At 38.0% G+C, this 22,521-nt stretch overlaps 1 protein-coding gene across 11 annotated transcripts in view; it reads left to right on the forward strand.

The window, feature by feature from the left end:
* The first annotated feature begins 1,226 nt into the window (after positions 1–1,226).
* The window catches only part of arhgef3 (Rho guanine nucleotide exchange factor (GEF) 3), a 29,639-nt gene continuing 8,344 nt past the window's right edge, over positions 1,227–22,521 (forward strand). For 8 of the 11 annotated variants that reach the window (XM_034149878.1, XM_034149881.1, XM_034149886.1 and 5 more), the window contains exons 1-4: positions 1,227–1,314; positions 10,283–10,349; positions 14,974–15,036; positions 22,195–22,293. In XM_034149878.1, coding sequence (XP_034005769.1) covers positions 1,289–1,314; positions 10,283–10,349; positions 14,974–15,036; positions 22,195–22,293 — 255 coding nt within the window. In that variant the 5' untranslated portion in view covers positions 1,227–1,288. Of the gene's footprint in view, positions 1,315–10,282; positions 10,350–11,932; positions 12,446–14,973; positions 15,037–20,230; positions 20,351–22,194; positions 22,294–22,521 lie in introns of those variants that run through there. The other 3 variants (XM_034149879.1, XM_034149883.1, XM_034149889.1) reach the window with 3 other exon arrangements.

Below are 22,521 nucleotides of genomic sequence, written 5' to 3' on the forward strand. Positions count from 1 at the left end.
GCGTTCTGGCGATTTACTCGGAAGGCTTCAGTAGAAGCTGCTGGGAGTCCCAGCAGCTTCTACTGAAGCCAGTCCCCAACTCCGGGGACTTCCGGCCGGGGACTCCGGGTGGCAGTATACGCCGTGAAGTTGTTTGCGGCCTGCCAGTAAACCCAAAGCAGAAGAAGACGAAGTGACGTCAGCGGCTCATTTGCGTAATCTTCCCTCAGGGAATTTATTCCGGTGTGAACACGATCTGTACTAAGTGCCCTGGGGTAATAAGTGCCGGGGCACTGAGTGCCGGCAATGAGTACGGCAAAGTACTTGGTGTGAACGCAGCTATTCAAGCCCCCAGTGTTCATGTATCATTTCAATCTAAATTCTTCACTTTCTTCTTACACATTACATTTAAGCATAGCAGTTTAGCGTCAGCTTTTCAGCATAAAGCATTCCCACTAGCAATTTCTTCAGGAATTGCATTCTCTAGTTAACCATAATGTTGCATTTGGTAAATGAGTAGGCTACTTAGTTTTGAGTACTCAGGAATATATATATATATCCTTAGATTCATATATAATAAGTTATCTTGTATGATATAATTATATTTCGTATTATTACTCTTGATCTGCAAATGAAAGAAAGCTTTAAAATCAATGTAGCGCAATAGAAGGTACTATTTCTATAGTGGAGTATAATGGAACATGGAGTCACTCAGTCCCAAGTATCTAAAAAATGATTACATAACTGCAACACTGGGAAAAAAATAATTGTTTTAACTTATTTTTGTTATTTAAAAAATCTATTCTTCAACAGGTGACATGACAAGAAAATACATTCAGTGCATCACTACAAAAAAGGCAGAACAGGCATGGTAGAAGGACATAGCTGCAAGGGAGAAAATAAAACAATAACTTAAACTTCCTGTAGCACATATGAGCACATGTATATAATTGTTTTAAGTTTAGTGGAGTAAAATATATGTAGTTTCTTTCCACCACTCGCTGACCAATATTGGCTCTTATTTTGAAGGCGTCACCGGAAAAAGTTATCTGTCCTCGCGCTTGACGGTTACTTGAAAGTTGGCTTTTCACAGCGACTCTACAGTATGTTGTTCAGCTTTAATCTTGGCACTTAAATTTACTTTTGACTTATTACAGCAGAGAAAAAGTCGGTTTTTTACTCACCGGATCCGTGACAGCAGTTGGAAACAGTTAATCTCAGTTCAGTGTTTGTTTGTTGGTTTTAAATCCGTTGATAGTGGATCTGTTTGTGGTCGTCGGGAGGAGCTGCAGCCCGATGCCGGCAGGTGATGGATGTCAACGGCCGCGGTTCAAGGTGAGGAGGGGCACCGGAGAGATTAGTCACACATATAATAGAAACTGGCGTGTTTTAGTTAGAAGAAGAAGTTTGTGAGGAGTTCAGACAGGCAGTTAATTCTTCCACCAACTGTCTGTCTGTCTGTCTGTCTGTTACATTATAAAAGCTGTGAGTATTGTGAATGGTGGTTTAGAGACCCTGACACACACTGAGTGGGCCGAGGCCTACCAGAGAGGGAGAGGAGAACAAATGATTTTATTGCTGCCCTGTGAGTCACAAGTTTGCCTCAGAGTGGTTTACAGTCCACACACACACACACACACACACACACACACACACACACACACACACACACACACACACACACACACACACACACACACACACACACACACACACACACACACACACACACACACACACACACACACACACACACTCTCTCCTCTGTAAACAGTAAACATGGCAGCTTGGTGAGGAAAGTTATGTTTATTTGTTGTTTTTTATTTACTGATACTCCCAGTCGTGGAAATTAACTGAGATTAAGAGAATACATTGTACAAAAGACAAATATATAATTGGAAAAAAAGAAACAGAATATACAATAAAGTTGTGTACAGCAGAATAAAATATCTTACTGTAATATGGAGATGTATGAAAGTGTTACAAATGTTGTAATAACACATCTGTTTATGTATACATTATGATTTATCCTCCAGAGACCCACCCATTCATTGTTGTCCTCTGTGGTGCACATTGGTTTTTGGTCCATTACTTTGAGGTTATACATGCCACAGCATTAAGTCCAATTGTACTCCACAGAGGACATCCTGGGTTTTTCAAACATATGACATATGTAGAGGTGTGGCTTTGAAAAAGATAATTTCATTGTATTTCAAAATGGCGTCCATCAACACAAGCACTATTTATAGAAAGATAAATGGTAAGTTTGTAATTTTGTAATTACCAGTGTTGTGAGTTCAATATTTTAATTAATTATAGTAAGGGAACATCTTAGGAGTTAGTGTAGTGAGTTTTCAGAGCAGTGTAATAATTATTTGACCTAAAACTAAATGTTTTTATGAATGTCCTCTGAGGAGGGCATGGGGATTTGCTAACTTTTTATTTCCCCCATTTTACACAACACAAATGGAGGCAGCTCACTAACCAAGGCAGAGAGAAATCTGAACAGAATCATTGAGGGAGACTCAGACATAGACCTGTCAGATGATGAGGATCCACAGGCAGTGATTGAGGAAGAGGAAGAGGTTGATAACTCAGAGGAGGAGGCATTGACTTAGGAAGAGCAGGAGACAGTTACAGAAAAACTGTGCGGTGCCCCCACAAATAGAATCAAAGGACACACAATAAAACAAAAATTTAAATATATATTTTTTGTTTTTGTTAGTCATTATGTTAAAGGTGGGGTAGGTAAGTTTGAGAAACCGGCTCGAGATACACTTTTTGTTATATTCCATGGAATGCTCTTAACATCCCGATAGCAATGAATATCTTAAGTGCTTTGACAAAAAATCCATAAAAAAATTTCATCTGTGGAAGCCGTAGTACTGTAAAAAGTACGACCAATCATTTTAGCCGGCCCGGCTAAAATAACTGGATGGCCTACCTGCCTGTCAGCCTTCCATCTGTGCACAAACTTATCTCGTGCCCTCATTGGTCATGTGCGCGTTCATGTGTGTTGGAGGAGGGGCTCTGTAAGGAAGTGGCAGATCTTTTCCGGTTGTGTATTTTCAAATTCTAGCGATCTCGAGCCGGTTTCTCCAAAATTACATACCCCACCTTTAATACCACCCTAAAGACTTGTGTGATCTAAAAATAAAAATCTTTCTGGGTCTCAGTTACATTTCCTCAAGTACTTTATTTAAAATGTTGAGGTATTTGTACTTTAGGCCGAGTTGAGTATTTACATTTTCTGCTACTTTATTTATGCTAATATGCTTCTGTATATCAGAGGTAAAAAACACACTAAATATATTTGATATTGAATTAGTGTACTATTATGGATTAAAATAAAACTTTATTGAACGCTTGGTGAAAGTCATGAGCAAATCAGCAGTATAAATGAAATAGAAGAAAGAGCCAATGAAATCAGCAGCTTCAGAGCTAGTTCATGATGAAGGTACATTCTGATGTTATCAGAAGTGTTTACATGTAATCTTGTAAAGTGATAAATAAAGTTTTCACAGCAATATAAAGTAGATATTAGAGAGGGAATTATGACCTGTTCAATTCAAATGATAATAATTTGTTGTATGTTGAAATACATGGATTTATTTATTTATTTATTTGTACCATTAAAGCTAACAAGTATGGAGAATCATGGAATTTCTTTGGCATTTTATATTGCCATTTAGCTATATTACATTTAATAAATTTCTGGTATGGCGACATACCTACTAATAACAAAGGTAGTCAAATGATTGTACTGAGGTTAAAATTATGACACTTACCCCCAAACTTTAGTGGATTAAAAGCAAAAAGTAGCATCACATGAACATACTGAAGTAAAGTACAAATACCTTAAAAATGTACTTGAGTATAAGTACTCAGTTACAATCCACCGCCACAGACTTGTGTGTTTATGTTGCCGTACAATCATAATGACAGATGGGGAATTGTTGTTGTTTCTAGAGGAATGTGGTTCTGCTGCTGCTGAAGGACAATGAAGATGTGTGTTCTTCTGCTGCTTTGTTCTGTCACTTATCGTCATGTTTCTACTAGCAGAATGCTGCCCTGCTGGTTATAGGAGGGGTGTGTGTGTGGGAACTGTTTAGATCAAATCAGCAGTCCAGTCCATTAGAGTTTCTCTTAACAAAATGAATAGAAAAAGTCATCTGTCGTATGAATTTTGAAATCATGAATAAGAAGCTTCTTTTTTTTTTTACAGTATTTTACAATCATATTTGTTTGCGCTACAGCCTGACCCTTTTTAAAATAAAAAGTATGTAGACACATTAGCTGGCTTATTTATGTGTGAACTGACCATATCCACAGTGACCGTGAAAGCAGAGATGTTTGTGTTTTATTGAATTTGGTGAATTTATTTTTGAATTAGCCATGAAACTCAGAGTCAAAAAGAAACACACATTTATTAATGTGCAATGTTAAAACAGAGAAAAGCAGACAAATTGTCAAATTCGATGGGAAATATTTGCAATTTTTGCTTGATGAATGACTATTACTTGACCACTCAACACCCTTTCAGCACTAAATATTTGTGTATAATATATTAGAAAAACTATACATACAAATTGGGCTTTTGTTTTGGAATAAGTATAAGTATTTGAGTTTGTTGGAGCAGGTTGAGTTGTGAGCTGAGGTTTGCAGGTCTGGGATCAGCTGCTCAGTGTTTCCTCTGCTGTTTCCTGAGCCATGTCATCACATCATGTTCAGATGTGTCCTCAGCAGGAAACGTTATCCCTCTCCCTGGAGGATAAGACATTGCTTACATTTGGCTGCTCTAAAATAGTCTTCTTTATTATTTACACTTTGTTGTTGTTGGTGTTTCATATAAGAGTAAATCTGAGAAGCTCTGAGTTTTCTTCTGAAATAAGAATAATTAAGCTTATCATTTCACTGTTGATCCTAGAAAACAGAAGATCACAAAACATACCCAAGGCCCACTAGGTTGTCCTGGGCAGTTAACGTTTTATTATGAATCATGGAACTGAACACTTTAAAACGTTCAACTTTTCCGAGCAGTTTTTATGACAACTGGAATAAGAGTTGTTTTTCTATAATTGTAATTTTTCCAATAAATCCCCTGAAAAGACCATACACATTTTCCAGTATTTGAAAATATAAACTCAAAATATTAAATATTTTTGTGTTAAAAATGTTTTCTACAGTAGAGTATAAAGTATATGTGAGCTCCTGGGTTTTAACATCTGCACGGCAGGCTGGTGCCAGATGAGTCACAATGCATTGTGGGGCATTAGTGTATGTCAAAAAAGCCCATGTCTCAAAAAGAAAGAAAGATACAGTCTATTTGTTACTGACTATATTTAGCTGTAAATTAATCTACATTTGGTGCTCTAGTGAGTATTTATGGCAGCAGTACGGTGTGTGAGAATAAGTCAACTTAAATACTTCTCAATCTGAACACAAAACACTCAGCTTGAGTCTAAATCTGAGTGTTTACTGGGAGATTAAAAACAGATGGGGGGTCAAAGTAAATCAAGAAAAAACGAAGAGAGAGAGAAGCAGGAGCCTGCAGGCAAACACACCTCTGTTCGATTACAATCTAGAGTGTGTGCGTGTGTGTACATGTGTGTGGGTGGGCGGGTGTGGGTGCATCCAGGGTGGGACGATTTGTTCTATCATAAAAGGCAGTGCAACTCCCACCGATGAGTCACACACTTAAATACACATATTTAAACACACACACACACACACACACACACACACACACACACACACACACACACACACACACACACACACACACACACACACACACAAAGAACACACTTTGATCAGATACAAATGCAGAATACGTTTCTGTTGGCATGTGTTTGCATCTGTACTCCCTTATGATGGACTCACGTTACCCCACAATGCAGCACAGTGGTTGTTAGGGGTGTGTGTGTGTGTGTGTGTGTGTGTGTGTGTGTGTGTGTGTGTGTGTGTGTATGTGAGCATGTGTTTTCCTGTGTTTTCCTGTGTATACATGTAGGTAAGGTGACACAGGTTAAAGAGTCCTAAGTAAGGACTTTAGTAATTTATAAATTATTTGCTAGGAAACATCTGTAACAATTTACAGTCAAAGCTTTTTTTACTACGACATGTTGTCACAGTAGGGGTAACTAAATCTGCACGGGGTAAATAAAGCTGTTAAATACATGTAGTGGAGTAAATTGCACAATATTACCCTTGAGAATAGAATTATATGGAAATACAAGTATCTCAAAATGGTACTACTATTTGTACTAAGATACTTTAGTAGTAGTAGAACCTTTATTTAGTTAGGAAAATCAATTGAGAACAAATTGTTATTTTCAATGATGACCTGACAGGAGGCAAAAGGCTTCCTGAGGGGATGGGGGTTGGGAGGAAGAAAATCAAAAGACTCCGAGCACTACAGAACCCAGGAGACAACACAATGACACAGAGCAGAGATGGCAGGCATAGCAGTTCAACATATAACATATCTAGATTAATACTTTCCCCAACTGTTTATAACATAACCATCACAAATATAATGTTAAGGATGCCAATTGATAACTAAATAAAACTGCCAAGCCTTTGTAAATGTGTGTAAGACTTTATTTTTAATATCAGTCTACACCTGGCAGATAGGTGTACATATGTATTACCAATCTACTCTCTACTTAAAAACCAGTTTGTTTAGAACCTGTTGTAATTTTATGAAGCGTAAATATCCGCTTCGTTCTCACAAGGGAAGGTCGCATTCCTAAAAAAGGAGTATGCATATGCTAATCTAAAACCAGTATGTCAAATAATCACACAAAAAACAAATATAAAAACACTGTTTCATCGAGTTGGTTTGTTTGACTATTTAGGAACCAACCTACACTCCGACCCAGCGCTACACATTCAAGTGATTATATGAGCTCATATGACACAGACAGTAGATATATGGGGCAGAATATAAAGAAAAATGAATACAAAAATACTAAGGCTGCATTCCCAGTTGCATATTTTATAATCCAATTCGGTACATAATATTTATGGGATTGGGGCTCCATGAACTTTGACCCTTTTGCTCCTGTATCTGCTGTGCAAAGGATTGTGGGTCGGAATAGCAAACAAGAGAACAGTGAGATTACCACGTACTCATACCAGATGGGAGTATCAGAAATCCCCCCCAAAATTGGTGTAAAATGTCTTAAGTAGAATCACGTGCAGTGTAGTGAATTTTCTCAAGCTTCAGGCGAGACATGTTCTTAAGCCGCTGAGAATGTGTGGGTAGGGCAGCTCCCTTTCATCTAATAATAATAATTAAAAAGAAAGCATGTCTAGCTTAGTGTGGCAAAAAGCCAGAGCATTACGCTTAGTTGAGTACATGAACATTCTCAACAAAGGGCAAGTATTAGGATGAGTTTAATTGCACCTTGTTTTATTGTTTTTACCTTTATCTGTGTATTTGTATTTTACTTTTTGTTCTCTGCGGTGAAAAACAAATCCTTGAAAAAATATCTAAAAGACCCTCAAGACTTTATATTATTTACTAGTTACATGTAGTGTCCAAAAGATACCACCAGTAGGAGCTCTGATCAAACTTAAACCTAAACTACAGTGCAATATATAATATTTCTATATAGTCTAAACAGATTGTTGGCTTGTTTGCAGGGATACAAAAGGACCCCTTTTCTAGGATGTATGCATTTAACCTGTTAAGCCCCAAGTCTGTTTTTCAGGTCTCAGGCTCGAAAATGACATTCCCAGAACAAATTACCATAACTTCACTTCTAAAAGGGGTAAATTAATAATCTTTGTTCTCAAAGCAATGATAAACCTGTGAGTTGGCTGTAGAAAAGTCAGAATCAATATAGAATTGTTTTTAATTTGAAAGTAAATTCAGATTGAACATAGTAAAAAAATGTAAATTATAGTGTCCGTCCAAAGAAAAAAACATTACAGATAGTGAAAACCACCCTTGAATGATGGGATAGTAGACTAAAAGCTTTAGGAATCCAAACTATAACATATAATAAGTACCCTGTATCAAGATTGATGCAAAACAAGTGACATTTGACCTTTTTAGAGAGGTTTAGCAAAGATTTTTTTTCACCTTAGGGGTCATTTGGGTGGATTTGCCGTTCTCTGGAAGTCAATTTTGGTGATTGACATCTCTTTTGAACCGTATACACACACACATTTCCATTGAGGAGTGACGCGCATGCAGTCGAAAGCTATGTTACGCTCTGAAACCTAGGCTCAAACTAGTAAATATGAAGATGGATTATCAGAAATCATTTCAAAGTGACAGACACATTGGATTAACCATTGGATTAACCTTCAGCAGCGTTTTTATCGTTTTGATGCCATTGAACACAACGTTTGATCAGAACAACAGCAAAGGTAAGACTATTCGTTTGTGCAGATCCGATAATTGGTTGAGTGTTTCTACCATGACTTCTGTGCTAAGTGCGTTAGCTTTTTTTCGCTCAGGGCTAATTCAGAGGCTCGGCGTTAGACTTGTGTTTCGTTTGGCTAAAAATGGTTCATATCGTCAGTTAGCTGAGTTTCTTCCCGTTAAGTGGATATGACACATTCATAGTTTGTTAAATGTTAAGAAGCCCTCAGACCAGGGCTCTCGACTAACTTTTTTCACCATCCTCCCGGAACCGTCCCGAAATACAATCTAAGCCGTCCCGAAATTAATGTGGACCATCCCGAATTTAAAATATTTGTTTTTCTACATTATCATTAGTTAAAATCATTCAAAGTGACCTTTAACATAAATAAAACATCATACAAATCATTAGATGATAATTCATCAACCTTTTTATTTGAGTAAATCAGTCAAACACATAAACAAAGGCCAAATATATTTAAAACAAACACACAAGCGAGAAAGTTACTCTAATATTGAATCCAATCAAGTCCCATCCGATTAACAAAAAAATCCAACACTCTGTCCTGAAGACAGAAGACAGAACCCAGAGTAACCACTAACCAGGATGACAGTCTGTAACACAGTCAGGAGACCTTTACAAACTGCCCCGCCCCCTCGCACACAGACGGGGGAGAGAGCTCTCTCGTCTGGATTGGAAAGATCGAAAATAAGATCGAAAATACATCATAGACGCATTTTGTAGTCTTATTGCATATTAGAAACGGAGTTGGCGAAACTAAAACTGCAATATAATGTTCATGTAGCAATAATACATATGACATATAGGTTTTAAATGTCTCCAGTACCGATAAAAAGACCACTGTTGGTACCACTGTCTTTAATAATTCCGGCCGGGGCCCGTTTAATACCGGGGCTCGGTACCCATCCCTACATGGGGAGAGGCGCAGCATATTGCTAAGGACTAAATGCGATGGAGAGTTCTCATCTCAGCTGCAATGACATGTCTGGAAACCCCCTCTCGGGTGCCCCATGCATAGCGCGCCGTCAAAAGCTGCTTCATAAGTTAAGTTTCGTTTTCTCCGCACCGCTCCGGGGTAAAAAAAATGGTAGTTACATCACAGCTGTGCGGCTGGCTGACAGCTGTAGCTACGTACTGTATGTGTGTGTATTTCGCGGGTTGCTAAATGCTTTGTGTGTGTTTATGTTGACAAGGAGGTTTAATAACTGTGTTCTACACAAAACGTGCAGTCAGTTTCATTTTCACCGCCGTTCGTAGTAGAGTTAGCAGGGTATTTTTATTTTAACTCTTGTCCCAAATTCGTCCCAAAATTAATTTGTATCCTCCCGGACCCGATTTTTTTCGGCCCCGGGACGACGGGAGGTCCTTAAGCTCGAGCCCTGCCTCAGACGCTGTTTCTTGCAAGATGTTGCGTTTTGGGGGGCATGGGGCTTACATCCTTTTTTACTGTTCAGTAAACCTAGCTCAGTGACATCTTTTCTGGATATTTCACATTTTATGTGATTCAAAATAATAACACAGGATTTGTTTGAGCCAAAGAGTGCCTTAAATGGAGATATATTGTGGAAGCAGGGGGCGATGGAGGGGATGACACTGCCTGAATGTTCTGCTGGCTCTGGTGAACTTGGCAGCAGACACCGCATCTGGGCCTCCAGCTTTAACAATTGAGTTATCCAGCATCACAATACACAAGAGGATTTATTTATTGTGATACCTGATTTTTTCTTCAAGAGCTTTTTATTTATTTGAGTAGAAATCTGATTTAATGTCTTTCAATTTGTGTGTGTTTCCATTTAAGTTCATTGGCAGTCCTTGTAAATCTCAATTGTTCATTATAGTTTCTCCTTCTAGTTAAGGAGGAATGAATACTAGTTCAAATGTCCTTTCCTCTTCTCTCTCTTCAGGTCGAACCTGCAGAAGAAAACGTCCTCCTTCTCTCTCCTCTCTCCTGACAGCTGGTCCCTCAGTGGGGTAAGATCAAATCTAATTGAATTGTTCAGGGCATTTTTTAAATGTTACACTACATATAAAGCACATCAAAGTGACTCCATTACAGATATAAAGGATCAGAAAGAAGTCAAGAACATCACCTCAACACCTCAGATTCCATTATGTTTCTAATGTAACATACTTAACTAAATAAGAGCTGAATCTATATGTATCTTTCAGTCTGGACTAAAGTATTGACTGCCACTGACATCCTTAGACCAGTATCAGTAGTTCAAAACAAACATATCCTCCTCACATGTTTACAAACAAGGCGTCATTTAGGTGACATATTAAAGTCCAACTGCTGGGCACTGAGGCAGCTTGGAGTTTTGGTAAACCTTTTTTATAATAAGGCACATTTCAAACACTTTTCCAATACACTGTACAAACACTTTGGCAAAAGGCACAACAGCTCACAGAAGGCTATAGAACTCAAAAGTATCTCTTATGCTAACAAGCTAAGCATTCAAAGGTTGATGCGTTTCCATTCACATCCCCTTACAATGATGGAACAACGCCAACACATCGTCCTCGTCTTTTACACAACTCTCTCCTTGTTGCTGTAGTAGCTGACAGGTTACCCACATACAGGTCTTCCAGCTCCTGTGTTTCATGTTTTGCTCACGCCATTGTGACGGACAAACAGCGACATTTCACATGTTGTGCTAATTTAGCGCATGTCGCTAACACAGTTCGACTAAAAGTTTAAAGGGCCGATCTTGCACTTGAGAACTTTTGATTTGTACTATGTGTATATATGTTCGGCTGCATGTGTCAGATCTTTACCCCAATATCCAGAAGGTTTTTCACAAAGAGTCGTTGCAGCCCTATCTTAAACCAAATCATTGGACTGATTAAAAATATTGAAATGATGATTGAGCTGGTTTGGAAACTCATGGGATCACCAAAGTATCCTGTGGATAACATGAATGTCTGTTTAGAATCAATCCCAGAGTTCATTATACTGATTTTGTCTTTATATAATGTATACATCAATTTCTCTGGATCAATATCGACTGACTGTTGAGGGAAATACTTTCCTAGGCCCATACCTTTGACCCAGTTTATCACTCTCCACTCCCCTCGCTGAGCTCAGGCCTGCTGCACTCTTTGTGAGAGTGTTAGAACGAGCTTAATACATGGGACTTGGGCAGGAGCTGTGTCACCTCGTGGCTGCAGCAAACGTCTTTGCCAATTTCCTGGCCGTAACCTCCAGCTCTCCTGTGTTCTCATTGTGTTTCGACTCCTTGCTCCAGAAGTTTCCATTACATCTACCAATCAAAAATGGCCATCCCGTGTGTTGCCCGAGAAACTAAAACCATTAACAAACCTAGATGTATACACTGGTTTTAAAAATGTTCCTTTAACTAAGTCGGTGTTTTAGCATTATAATAAACTTGTATTTCATTTGCGTGATATTTTTAAACCAGAGTTGATGTCTCTCGAGCTGGTGTCTCCGTGTCTCCTGTGGCTGCTAATTATAGACGGCCTGTTTCCCCCGACGACCGTCACTTCCTGTTTGTCCAATGGGAACTGAGTGGACACACACACACACACACACACACACACACACACACACACACACACACACACACTGTACACATTGTGAAGGGTTCCTGTTCCTGAGGGTCTGTAGATCCATTCAGAGAGGAGGTGAGGCTTATGAGGTTAGGAGGAGAAGAGATGAGAGAAAAGCCTTTTTAATAGTTTGACTGAACAAAAAGAAAGGAGAAGAAGAAGAAGAAGAAGAAGAAGTGTCTCTTGGAGTGACAAACTGGAGGAAGAAGAGAAGAAAAGGAACAGAGCAGAGTGAGAGTTCAGAAAAGGAAAGAAGAAGAAAAAAGAGAATTGCAATGTGACTGTAAAGCTGATTCAGAGGAGGCGAGGGGATACAAAAAGAAGACAGGATTCATTTGAAACTTCTGTGTCAGAAAAGGAACAGCTGATGTGACTTTGGGTTGAAAACAAGAAGGACGAGGAGTAGCAGAATTGCAGAGAGAGTTTATTAACACTTGAAGTGTGTTCGAGGAGCAGATCTAATCTTGATGATGGGCTGCTGTCTGTTTGTTTACTATCGGGTGAGTCAACGTGTCTGAGTGATGTATAATGTATCCCAGGATGCTTTCAGTGACAACCTGAAAGGATTCGCCGAACGTTTATTAACCTCCATCCTGTTGTCGTATTCGTTTTTTGCTTTGTATTTTATTTGCGTTATGTATCACCAACTGTTTCCCACATTTCTTATCAATATAGCAGTCAGCTAACACTTGTTTAATTGCATTGTAATTGTTGCTGACCCACATCGGTGATTTTGAGTTGGACACTTTCTTGGAACTGTGATTCACACTACAGTCATGCTCCATGCGGCGCCTGCATCCGTATTTACGTCTGTGGTGGAACAAGTGTTGAGATAATGGAACAAAAAACAGGAGGAGAAAAAAACAATAAATGAGAAGCTACCATTTTTACGTTTTTGGTTGAAAAATGACTGGAAGCATTATTAACTGTTCAGTTCATTTATTTATATTGATCAACAAATTGATTAGTTGACTAATCATTGCAGATCTCAACACTTAAAATCAATTGATACAAACAAACACACATGATAAAGCAAAAGTGCATGCACCAGCCTCTGCACATACATAACATGTGCAAACCAAAACATATATTTCATTAGGTGACCACAAATGCACAGAATAAATGGAAAATATATTTTAGCCATCTTTTGTACTGTTCGACAGAGCCAGGCTGTTATAATCTGTTTTCAGTTGTTATGCTAAGCTAAGCTAGCTGTCTCTTAAAAAAAGGGGATAAGAACAACACTGTGGTAGATTCAGTGTATCCCAATGATGCTTTATTTAGGTTTTCCCATCTTTATTAAAACATCTAAATATACAAACATAGTAGACATGTACAGAGAACAAATATTAAAATATGAAAATACAAATAATACAATTATGACAAATAAACTTTACAGATCTAAAATTATAATAAAAAAAACAAAAAGGTTTACTGTACAGTTATCATTTTCTATTTAATTGTTTTGCTTTTGAAAGTCAATTTATGAATGCTAAAGTATTCACTTAACAATCCTGTGAAATTGGTAGTGACTTGTTAATTGTATACCAATGGTAATATGATATTCTAATTAAATAATACTTTTTAGAGATAGATGTTTGGAGGACTGATCTTATATGTATTTGAGGATCAGGCTCCTCCCTCATCCTTGGTTTCTATAGCGACAGCGAGTAAAAGGTAAAGTCTGCAATATTATATAACGTCCGGCCAACAACAAAATCTCAACACAATACTGAACAAACATCAGACTTCCTGCTATTGTTATAGTCTGCAGCAATGATCCTATCCTCCTCCTCCTCCTCCTCCTCCTCCTCCTCCTCCTCCTCCTCCTCCTCCTCATCTTGTCAGACTCCTTGTCTCCCTATCTGTTCATCCTCCTCTCCTCCTTCCCTCCTTCCTTTTCTTATCTTCTACTCTGCGTGCCCTCCTCCCTGTCTCCACCTTCTTGTTCTTTATCTCGTCCTCCCTGTCTCCCCCACCCTCCTGTCGTCTCCACCTCCACTCCTTATCTCCTCTTCCCGTTCTCCTCTCCTTATCTATTCCTCCTCTCATGTCCTCTCATGTCATACTCTCTTCAAGCCCCTCCTTGTTTGCTTCTTTCTAATCCACTCCCTTTATCTTTTTCATTCCCTCCTTCCACTAGTCTCCCTTCTTCTTCCATTTCACCCCCTCCATGTCTCCTATTAACTGTTCCTCTCCTCTCCCATCTTCTTCTCTCCATTCCTCTCCTTGTCTCCTAATTTCTCTTTTTCATCTATTTTCTTCCTTTCCTTGTCTCTTCCTCTTCTGCCTCCTCCTCTCTCTCTCTCCTTCCTCCTCTTCCTCTTTTTCTTCCTTGTCCTCCTCCACCCCCCCCTCCCACACACACTCTGTCCTCTGTGACCTCTCTTCAGGTGTGTGTGTGTGTGTGTGTGTGTGTGTGTGTGTGTGTGTGTGTGTGTGTGTGTGTGTGTGTGTGTGTGTGTGTGTGTGTGTGTGTGTTTTTCTTCCTGTTGTTTTTGTCGTCATGGCAGCTACAGGAAGTCTCCTCCATTCAGTCATTAAGGTCATACTGTAAGCCTTACTCTGATATAAATTTCACTACTAATGTGATAGTGAAATCAACTTAAATACAACATGAAAACTGCTTTCTTGTCTTTGGGATGCCTTAGTTTGATCTTGTGACGTCAAATACATTTACTTTAATCCTCCTTCACTTAAACCAATACAACTCTTTATTCTTTCTTACCAGAAGGCAAATATATGATATTTCCTTTGGATTCTTGAGTGACTAAACTTGCTCATTGCTAATTGCTATGCTAACTGAGCAATCTGTAACCAAAGCCATGAAAGTTAAATGCTGCATTCAGCTGCAGGTTTGTTGTTAACTCTCTTAAACGTTATATTTAGGTCATTTGATGCAGTTGTGAAAATTAAATATAGCTGTAAAAGAAAATAACACAGACAGTGTGATTTGTATTGATCAAACTTCTTGAAATGGAAAACTTGCTCTCGATCTAACATAACGTCTGCTGTGTTTGTGTTGCAGAAGAAGAGGAAGCAGGCCAGCAGAGATGCAGACTCCCTCAGTCTCTGCAGTCTGGACATCAATGTAAGTTCAGCTTCTCTAAACTAACTTTCTGTTTTGGCTCAGCCTTGGTCTAAAAAGGTTTCATATCAAAGCTCTCAAGAAGTGGTGAAACGTGGCACATTGTTGGTGTCCTTAAGAGATGTTTGATATTTGGATAAATGAATTAAAATGCAGGTACATTATAGAAAACAGTATATTCCATCAACTTATTAATGCGAAGTATTGTTTTTGAGAAAGAGCAAAAAAAATGTTATAGGAAATAACTGTGTCTTTATTGAGTTGACCAAGTTATGTACAATTGTATCAAGTACATACAAAAACACCCAGGAAAAGTATTCTCAATATGTTACAAAGAATATGTATATCCTACTAAAATACGTATAGCCTGTTGTAGTGCTGCAGATAGCTGTAACAATCTTTCACAAGTGGTTACAAGCACCAACATTTCAGTGTTTATCCCTCTGGGGCCATTTATTTAAAAAAGCCCGTTAGCCACCTCAATTTTCAAAATGGCGACTATCTTCCAAGATGGCCGCCATTTTTGCTGCTTGCTTGGCATGCACAAAGATGCTTCAACGTGCTTTTTCAAAAGAGTAACCTCCATGGAGTATATGTGCCAATTGTAGAGCTTGTAACCACTTGTGAAAGATTGCCCTGATAATATTCAATTATCTGCAGCACTATTGAGAAGAAAAGAAGAGATAGCACTCGTGAAAATGTGTTGGAAAAAAAATCCATGACATTTAATACATGCAATATTAGTTACACCGATAGATTTTTATTCCAATGACCAGTGAAAATGAGTAAACGGACGGTGTCCATATTTTCTTCCAAATGTAATTCTTTCAACTATCTTACACAAACAGCTGGTTTTTAATCTTTCCAAATAGGGGCTAATAGTGAGCTGTAACTTCGTGCTTTGCTTTGTAACTTCGTGCTTTGTTATCTCCATCTCTGACCACGGTCAGAGATGGAGATAACAAAGCACGAAGTTACTGCACGTGTATAGTGGACCCTCGGAGGGCCTCAAACCAGTGTTGGGCCCCCTCCTTATAAAGTTGTCCGTATTTTTAGCCCTCTGCCAGCAGCCGTTTCTTTCTGGGTGTTCCCCTCCCTGTCCAACACAGGATGTCCCCCCTGTTCGATGTACACCTCAGAATGACAAACACCATCAGTCTTAATCTGTTCCAAGCCAACAGTAAGAACCTTGAACAACTTACACTCTATTGTTTCTCTACCGTTACTCCCAGTGAGTCACACACAGTCATATTGTGCTCTTACTGAAACTGCAGGAGCTGGAGACATGGATCCAAAAATATGTACGTATTTGTACAAATCATTTCACATTCATTTACACATCAATTTAGAGGACAAACTTTTTCAAATGAGTTAACTTCTTAAAGACACAAATGTACTCTTTTCACTATTCATAATTGTTTCCAGAGAAGCACTATCTTTCTGGGAATACTTGGCGCTAATTCCTCTAACAGATATTTTGAATTTAAATAGTTGTGTATAATTTAAACTCCTCAATTCAAACCAAAATAAATATTCATCCATATTAATGAATGTATCTACTTTTATTATGTCTATTAATATTCTGTTTTATCTACATTGTCAAATTGGTAGATTAAACTCAATGTTTATAATTCAGGTTCATTTTCACATTTCAGACAATATCAACAAAATCAAAACATTATGTCAGACCGTTTTATAGTGGAAATATTGTACTTTTGACTTTGCTACATAATAACTTGGTTCGTCTAAAAGTTAAGATACCTGCCTAAAAAAACAATATGATGTTTTGTTATACATTTCAGCAGTTTAAAGAAATACAAATAAAATGATGAATCCTTGAGTTGATAGTCAGAAAGTATATACACATGCCAGATTAACACTTATCGATTGTGTTTCGTAAACTAAGGGGAGGAAAAGTGAATGAACTGTTGGGGCCAATACAGTCTCCAGAATAAAACCAGATGATCTCATTTTATTGGAGAGTCTCAAGGTAATGTTATATAGTGTTTCCAGGAAGAGCATTTCAACCTTTTGAAAAAAGTAATACTTGTTTTTAGATGTCAAGTGGTCATAGTACATAATATACTTAACACATTTGAAGAAAAATAAGAAAGATATCCATTCATATAAAATATTAACATAATTAAATGATAATGACATACAAGTTAATAATGAACAAAAACGTTCATAAATGCTTCTTTAGTAGATTCAACCTTTACAAGAATAGGGAAATCAAAACCTGTCAGGAAAATGTTTACTGAGGTGATAAATCAAGTGAGAAGTCCGGTCATTTTCTCATAGCCTTCTATACAATCAGACTCCTTTTTGCCATCAATGAAGTCGCCCTCTGCTGGAAATGAGAGAGAATGTATGTTAATGGCACTTTTGCATTGGTAAAATTGCGGCTTGTAAAATATTTGTTATGTGAGGAGTGTCTTGTCTTTAAGTTTAAAGAAAATCTTGATATTGTGATCGGATTATTACACAACTGGTCATATCAAAGAGTTATTTTTCATCTAAATAAGTCTTGTTAAAGTACTCATGTACAACCGATGTGTCACAGTTTAGATGAAACTAGGCGGGTTTGTCTGAGTCAGTTGTGACGATTGAATCTGCTGTAGGATCAGTTTATGACTCCTGTTCCTTTCTGGGCGTCCAAGACCAAACTGTCGTATTCCCAGACAATGGAGAGCTGCGTCAGAGGGGCGCTTTTGTTAGCTGAACATGAGGTGGGTTTCACGTCAGGTCAGAAGTCAGTGATCGCAGTCACAGCTTTCAAAGGAAACCATGGAAACATTTCTATAGAACATACACTAAGATCAATGTGGTTCATGACCTACAGCTGATCCAGGATGTGTTTATACGTTTCTATTTTGGATAAAGCTATATGTCTGCTTACTGTATGTACACCTATCTCGTTTTAGTCACATGACATTGATGTACAATTATTCCTTTGAGACAACATCTATTGTTAACCATCATCTTGTCTTTCAAATGTCAGAAAATAGAGGAAAAATTCCCAATACCTTTGTTTAGGTTGAGGTCCTCATAATTTCTTGTGTTTTCCGACCAAGAGTCCAAAACACCAAGATATTCAGTATTCCTCCATTTGAGAAGCTAGAATAAGGACATTTCGTTTTTTCTTTCCAAAAAGCCTGGTCTGAATCAAACCAATGATAATCAAATCTGTGTCAGCCATATAACCACTACACGTAAAAACCTTTTCCAATGTAGGCCGGCTCTCTTTTAACCAAACCTGAACCAACAACCACATCTTATTTCTCAAAAGTGAAACAGATGTGTGTGTTAACAATATATACACCAACACGGACAGTCATTGATTTGAGAACTGCTGTAAAATGAGGGCAGAGCTTTAGCTGCCTGCAGGCGTCTTTCTCTCTTTAGTCATTACAATTCAGATTGACATTGACTGAGGCCTAGTTGCACTGAGTTGAATGTTGGATATAGAACCTTTACAGGTTTATATGGCACTCCGGAGATTAACAATGCAGCATCATTTTGCAATAAAAATGTTTTTTGCTCTGATGGGTTTTTTTTTATTGTCAACAAACCTCCCAAATCTATGTGTTGGTTTGTCTCTTAATTCTCTACCACATCGTGAGTGGTTCTCAGCTCCAAACCCATTTGTTAAATATTTAAAAACTGAAAAACACAAAATGTATTTCTAGAAAAACTATCAGTTATATCTTAAAACAGCTGGTCACTGTTATTTTAAGCAAACATTAATCAGACAGAAGGAAATACTGCATTGTTTTCATCAGCGGAATAATCCACATTTGGTGATCTAATGATTATTTAGGGCAGCGGGACAGTGTATGTGGGATTGAGTCAAAATAAACCAGAGTGTGTGACTTCATCAAATCAAATCAAATCAAGTTTTATTTATATAGCACATTTAAAAGCGATTTTTGGTCGAGCCAAAGTGCTGTACATGTAATAAAAACACTTTACTACAATCACAATAAAAGACAATAATTTAAAACAGAGATATGAAAATCAAAAACACAGGGAATAGTCAGGTGTCATGCTCCGCTCTGACTAGAAGGCCAGGGAGAAGAAGTGAGTCTTTAGTGAGGATTTAAAAACCCCTAGTGTCTGGGCCGACCTCACATGGAGGGGCAGACTATTCCAGAGCCTAGCCTTTTTTCATGGTGATGAATGAACATGTCAGTCAGTGCTACAGTGTGGCTCATTGGTGTGTTGTTAATAGTTTTTATAAGGGACAATGGAGCACTATGGCACAGAGGAAGAAGATATATCAGGCTTTGTTACAAAGACAATACTTGTTGAGGTCTTTTTATGGGATTTGCTGACATGAAGACACATTGTACAGTGTCTTAATTGTACCTGTATTGTTTGTAAGTAAAGGCTGAGTGTTTAAATGGAAAAAGTAGAAGCTATTGCAAATGATGGAAAGGAAGGAAGTAAGAAAAGTGAGTGGGTGAGGGCGCCAGTGAGTCAGAGAGGGTGAGAGCATTGATTTGCAAAGAGACAGAGAGTCAGAGTGAACAACCATCATAGAGAGAAAGCATTATCAGCTGAAGAGAAGTCCAACAGAAACATGGGATAAGAGCTCCAGGTGGTCCACAAGATACCTTTAGTAGAATCCTTCTCAACACCGCTGGTACCCGAGCTGGATCCAGACTCTCTGCTACCGTCAGTCCTCTGGATACTACCAGGAACATGCTCGTACAGAACTTGTGCTGGAAACTATACTGTTACTCATTTGTTTCTGGGCTCTCTGCTGCTGTCAGCTACTTTTTTGGATAGCTCATACTTGAAACTTTGCTGGTACCTCATTTTTGGACACTGTAAAGTGTAAAGTACCACTACCAGACACTTTCTATACTCTAATTATTTACCACTATCTCTTGTACCAACAAGAACTAAATTGGGTCATTTAGTTAAAAATCCTTTGAATGGTCTAATAGTTATTTCCTGGCTCTTAGCAATTTTCAGATATGTAGCTGCCACATAATCTCTTCAGACACTGGATACTCTTCTGTCTACACACTTGGACTAATTATGGTATAACTCGGACTCCTAACCAGCCTTAAACCTCTTCTGGACATCCACACCTGGATGTTCTGACAGCACTGATCTCTTCCTGGACACTGTTTGAAAATATATCTGGACTCTCTCTCTTGCTACTGGGAAATCAGATCCTGTACTGGTCTTTGTGGTGAGCAGTATGGTTTTGGGGAAGGGTCCCTTCTGCCTGCTGGTACACCGGTTTAAATCTGGATACCCTGTGGAGTTTGGCAAGGGGAAAAAGGACATGGGGAACCAGGTGGAGGTAAGATGCAGGAAATATCCTATAAAACAATCAAATATTGCTTGTGAATCAATCTAAATCTCAGAACTATCTGAATTATGTAGCTATACTTGGTTTTTTTTAAACATGTTTTCATTCATATCATCTCAAGTATATGTAGTTCTATTTAGGTTTTACTCAATAAATGTTATGCTATACTATCGTTAAATTAAACTATAGTTTTTGGAGTCACCAGATTTTACAAAATGTTTAACTTTTTGGCTTTTGTGGTTCCCGCTTTAGTTCTTTATATATTTTCTTAAATATAAATATGTATTGCTATTGCACTTAAGGGTAATGATACTGTACTGTAATGATGAGTTATTATTGTTGTTTTTTGTTGCTGATGTTTACATTCCTTATGATAAACATATCTCTAAATGCTCTATGGAATTGCACTACTCTTTTTGTGAAGCGTAAATGGACTAGGCTACAAATCCATTTTGTTGTGAAACACTGTGTTGTATAATGACACTAAATGATCCTTAAAACCTTGAGACATTCACAACCTCCTCTAATCTCAGTAGAGTCCAGTCCACCTAAAGAGTAACAGCCTAAATGACTTTTGTGATATTGTAGTTGGGATTTTTAAAACAAGACTCTGGTATCCTGCTTTGCTCAGACCTTATACATTGATTCAACCAAAAACAATGATTTTTCTTCTAGACTGAGTATTCAAAACATTGATGTTTAGTAGGAAGTCCTGTAGGACATACATTTTATTATTGGACTCTGTCGACACAAACAAATCAAACTCTTGCCCCTGAGAGTCTGCTGTGAGGACCAGTCTATTGTTGTATTGATCTTTGTCAGATTGAATCAACTGAAGCGCAATCAAACACAAATCCCATACAACATGTCCAATGGAAAGTAAATCAACTGATTATTTTTTATTTACACTGAACCCCAAAACCTTTTCAAAACAACAACTTAATTAAAACAAAAGTATGTGCTGAAAAATGTGAGAAAATACACTGACTTTTATTAAGTATTTTAACTAATGTTAACATTTTACATTCTACCAACAGCAACTTTAAAGCGTATCAAGTCACAGCTTTCCATTTTCAGTCACTTCTTTATTGGATGTATTGGTATATGTAATGGATGAGAAAAATATATTTTGGGTGAAATCCTAGAGAAATATGATCGGATACATCAAAACTTTCTGTGACTTTCAGTGATTGGAGAGGGGGAAAAAAAAAAAAGAAATCGAAGGTAGATTTAATTCTGGTTGACTAGTTGCTGTGGTTATGGAAAAATTGAAAAACATTTAGAAGGTGTTTGAGGAGCTCAGCTGGCTGTGAAACATAGAAACACACACACACACAGACACAGACACACACACACACACACACACACACACACACACACACACACACACACACACACACACACACACACACACACACACACACACACACACACACACACACACACACACACACATACACACACATATTGATGAAGTCTGTATCCAGGACAAACAGCCTGGTGGCGTTTCACACATAGAGACTGACCCTGATAATATGACTGTATGTGTGTGCGTGTGTTTGTGTGCACACTGTGTGTGTACGTGTGTGTTGGTGTGATAAATTCAGAGAGGGAAATACTTAGTCACACTATTGTTTAACTTACGCTATACTCACAATAACAAGTAAACACATCACAAAGTCAATGTTTAAAATTCCAGACTGATTGTTCAAATTCAGGAGACAAGTTTTAAAATGTGTCTTTTGATCGATCAATCTATTGAAAGCAAAACTTTGCTGCAAATATCAGTTTTTATATGTTGTAATTTGACAAAGTTTGACTTCTCTCTCCTCCAGGAGCCCAGCACAAAGCGCAGCAAACTCGTATCCAGGGTGACGTCTCTGCTGCAACCTGTCAAGACGGCACCGCTGAAGAGGATTGGTCAGACGCTGCAGGTGAACAGCCAATCAGATGTCTCCACCAGTTTTTTGTCAATACATTTGTGAAAATCTTCCCTGGTTCTGAAAGTGTTTTACCTAATGAATATTCCAATTATTTAATTTAGTTTTTATAGTTTTCTCCGTGTAGGGGCAACTGAAAATCGAAAAAATAAGATTTTTCAGAATAACATAATTCCAAAATTAATGTAATGATCTGTATGTTGAAAATGATTTCCACTTTGT

The sequence above is a fragment of the Trematomus bernacchii genome, unplaced genomic scaffold (genome assembly GCF_902827165.1).
Source record: "Trematomus bernacchii unplaced genomic scaffold, fTreBer1.1, whole genome shotgun sequence".
Lineage (NCBI taxonomy): Eukaryota > Metazoa > Chordata > Actinopteri > Perciformes > Nototheniidae > Trematomus > Trematomus bernacchii.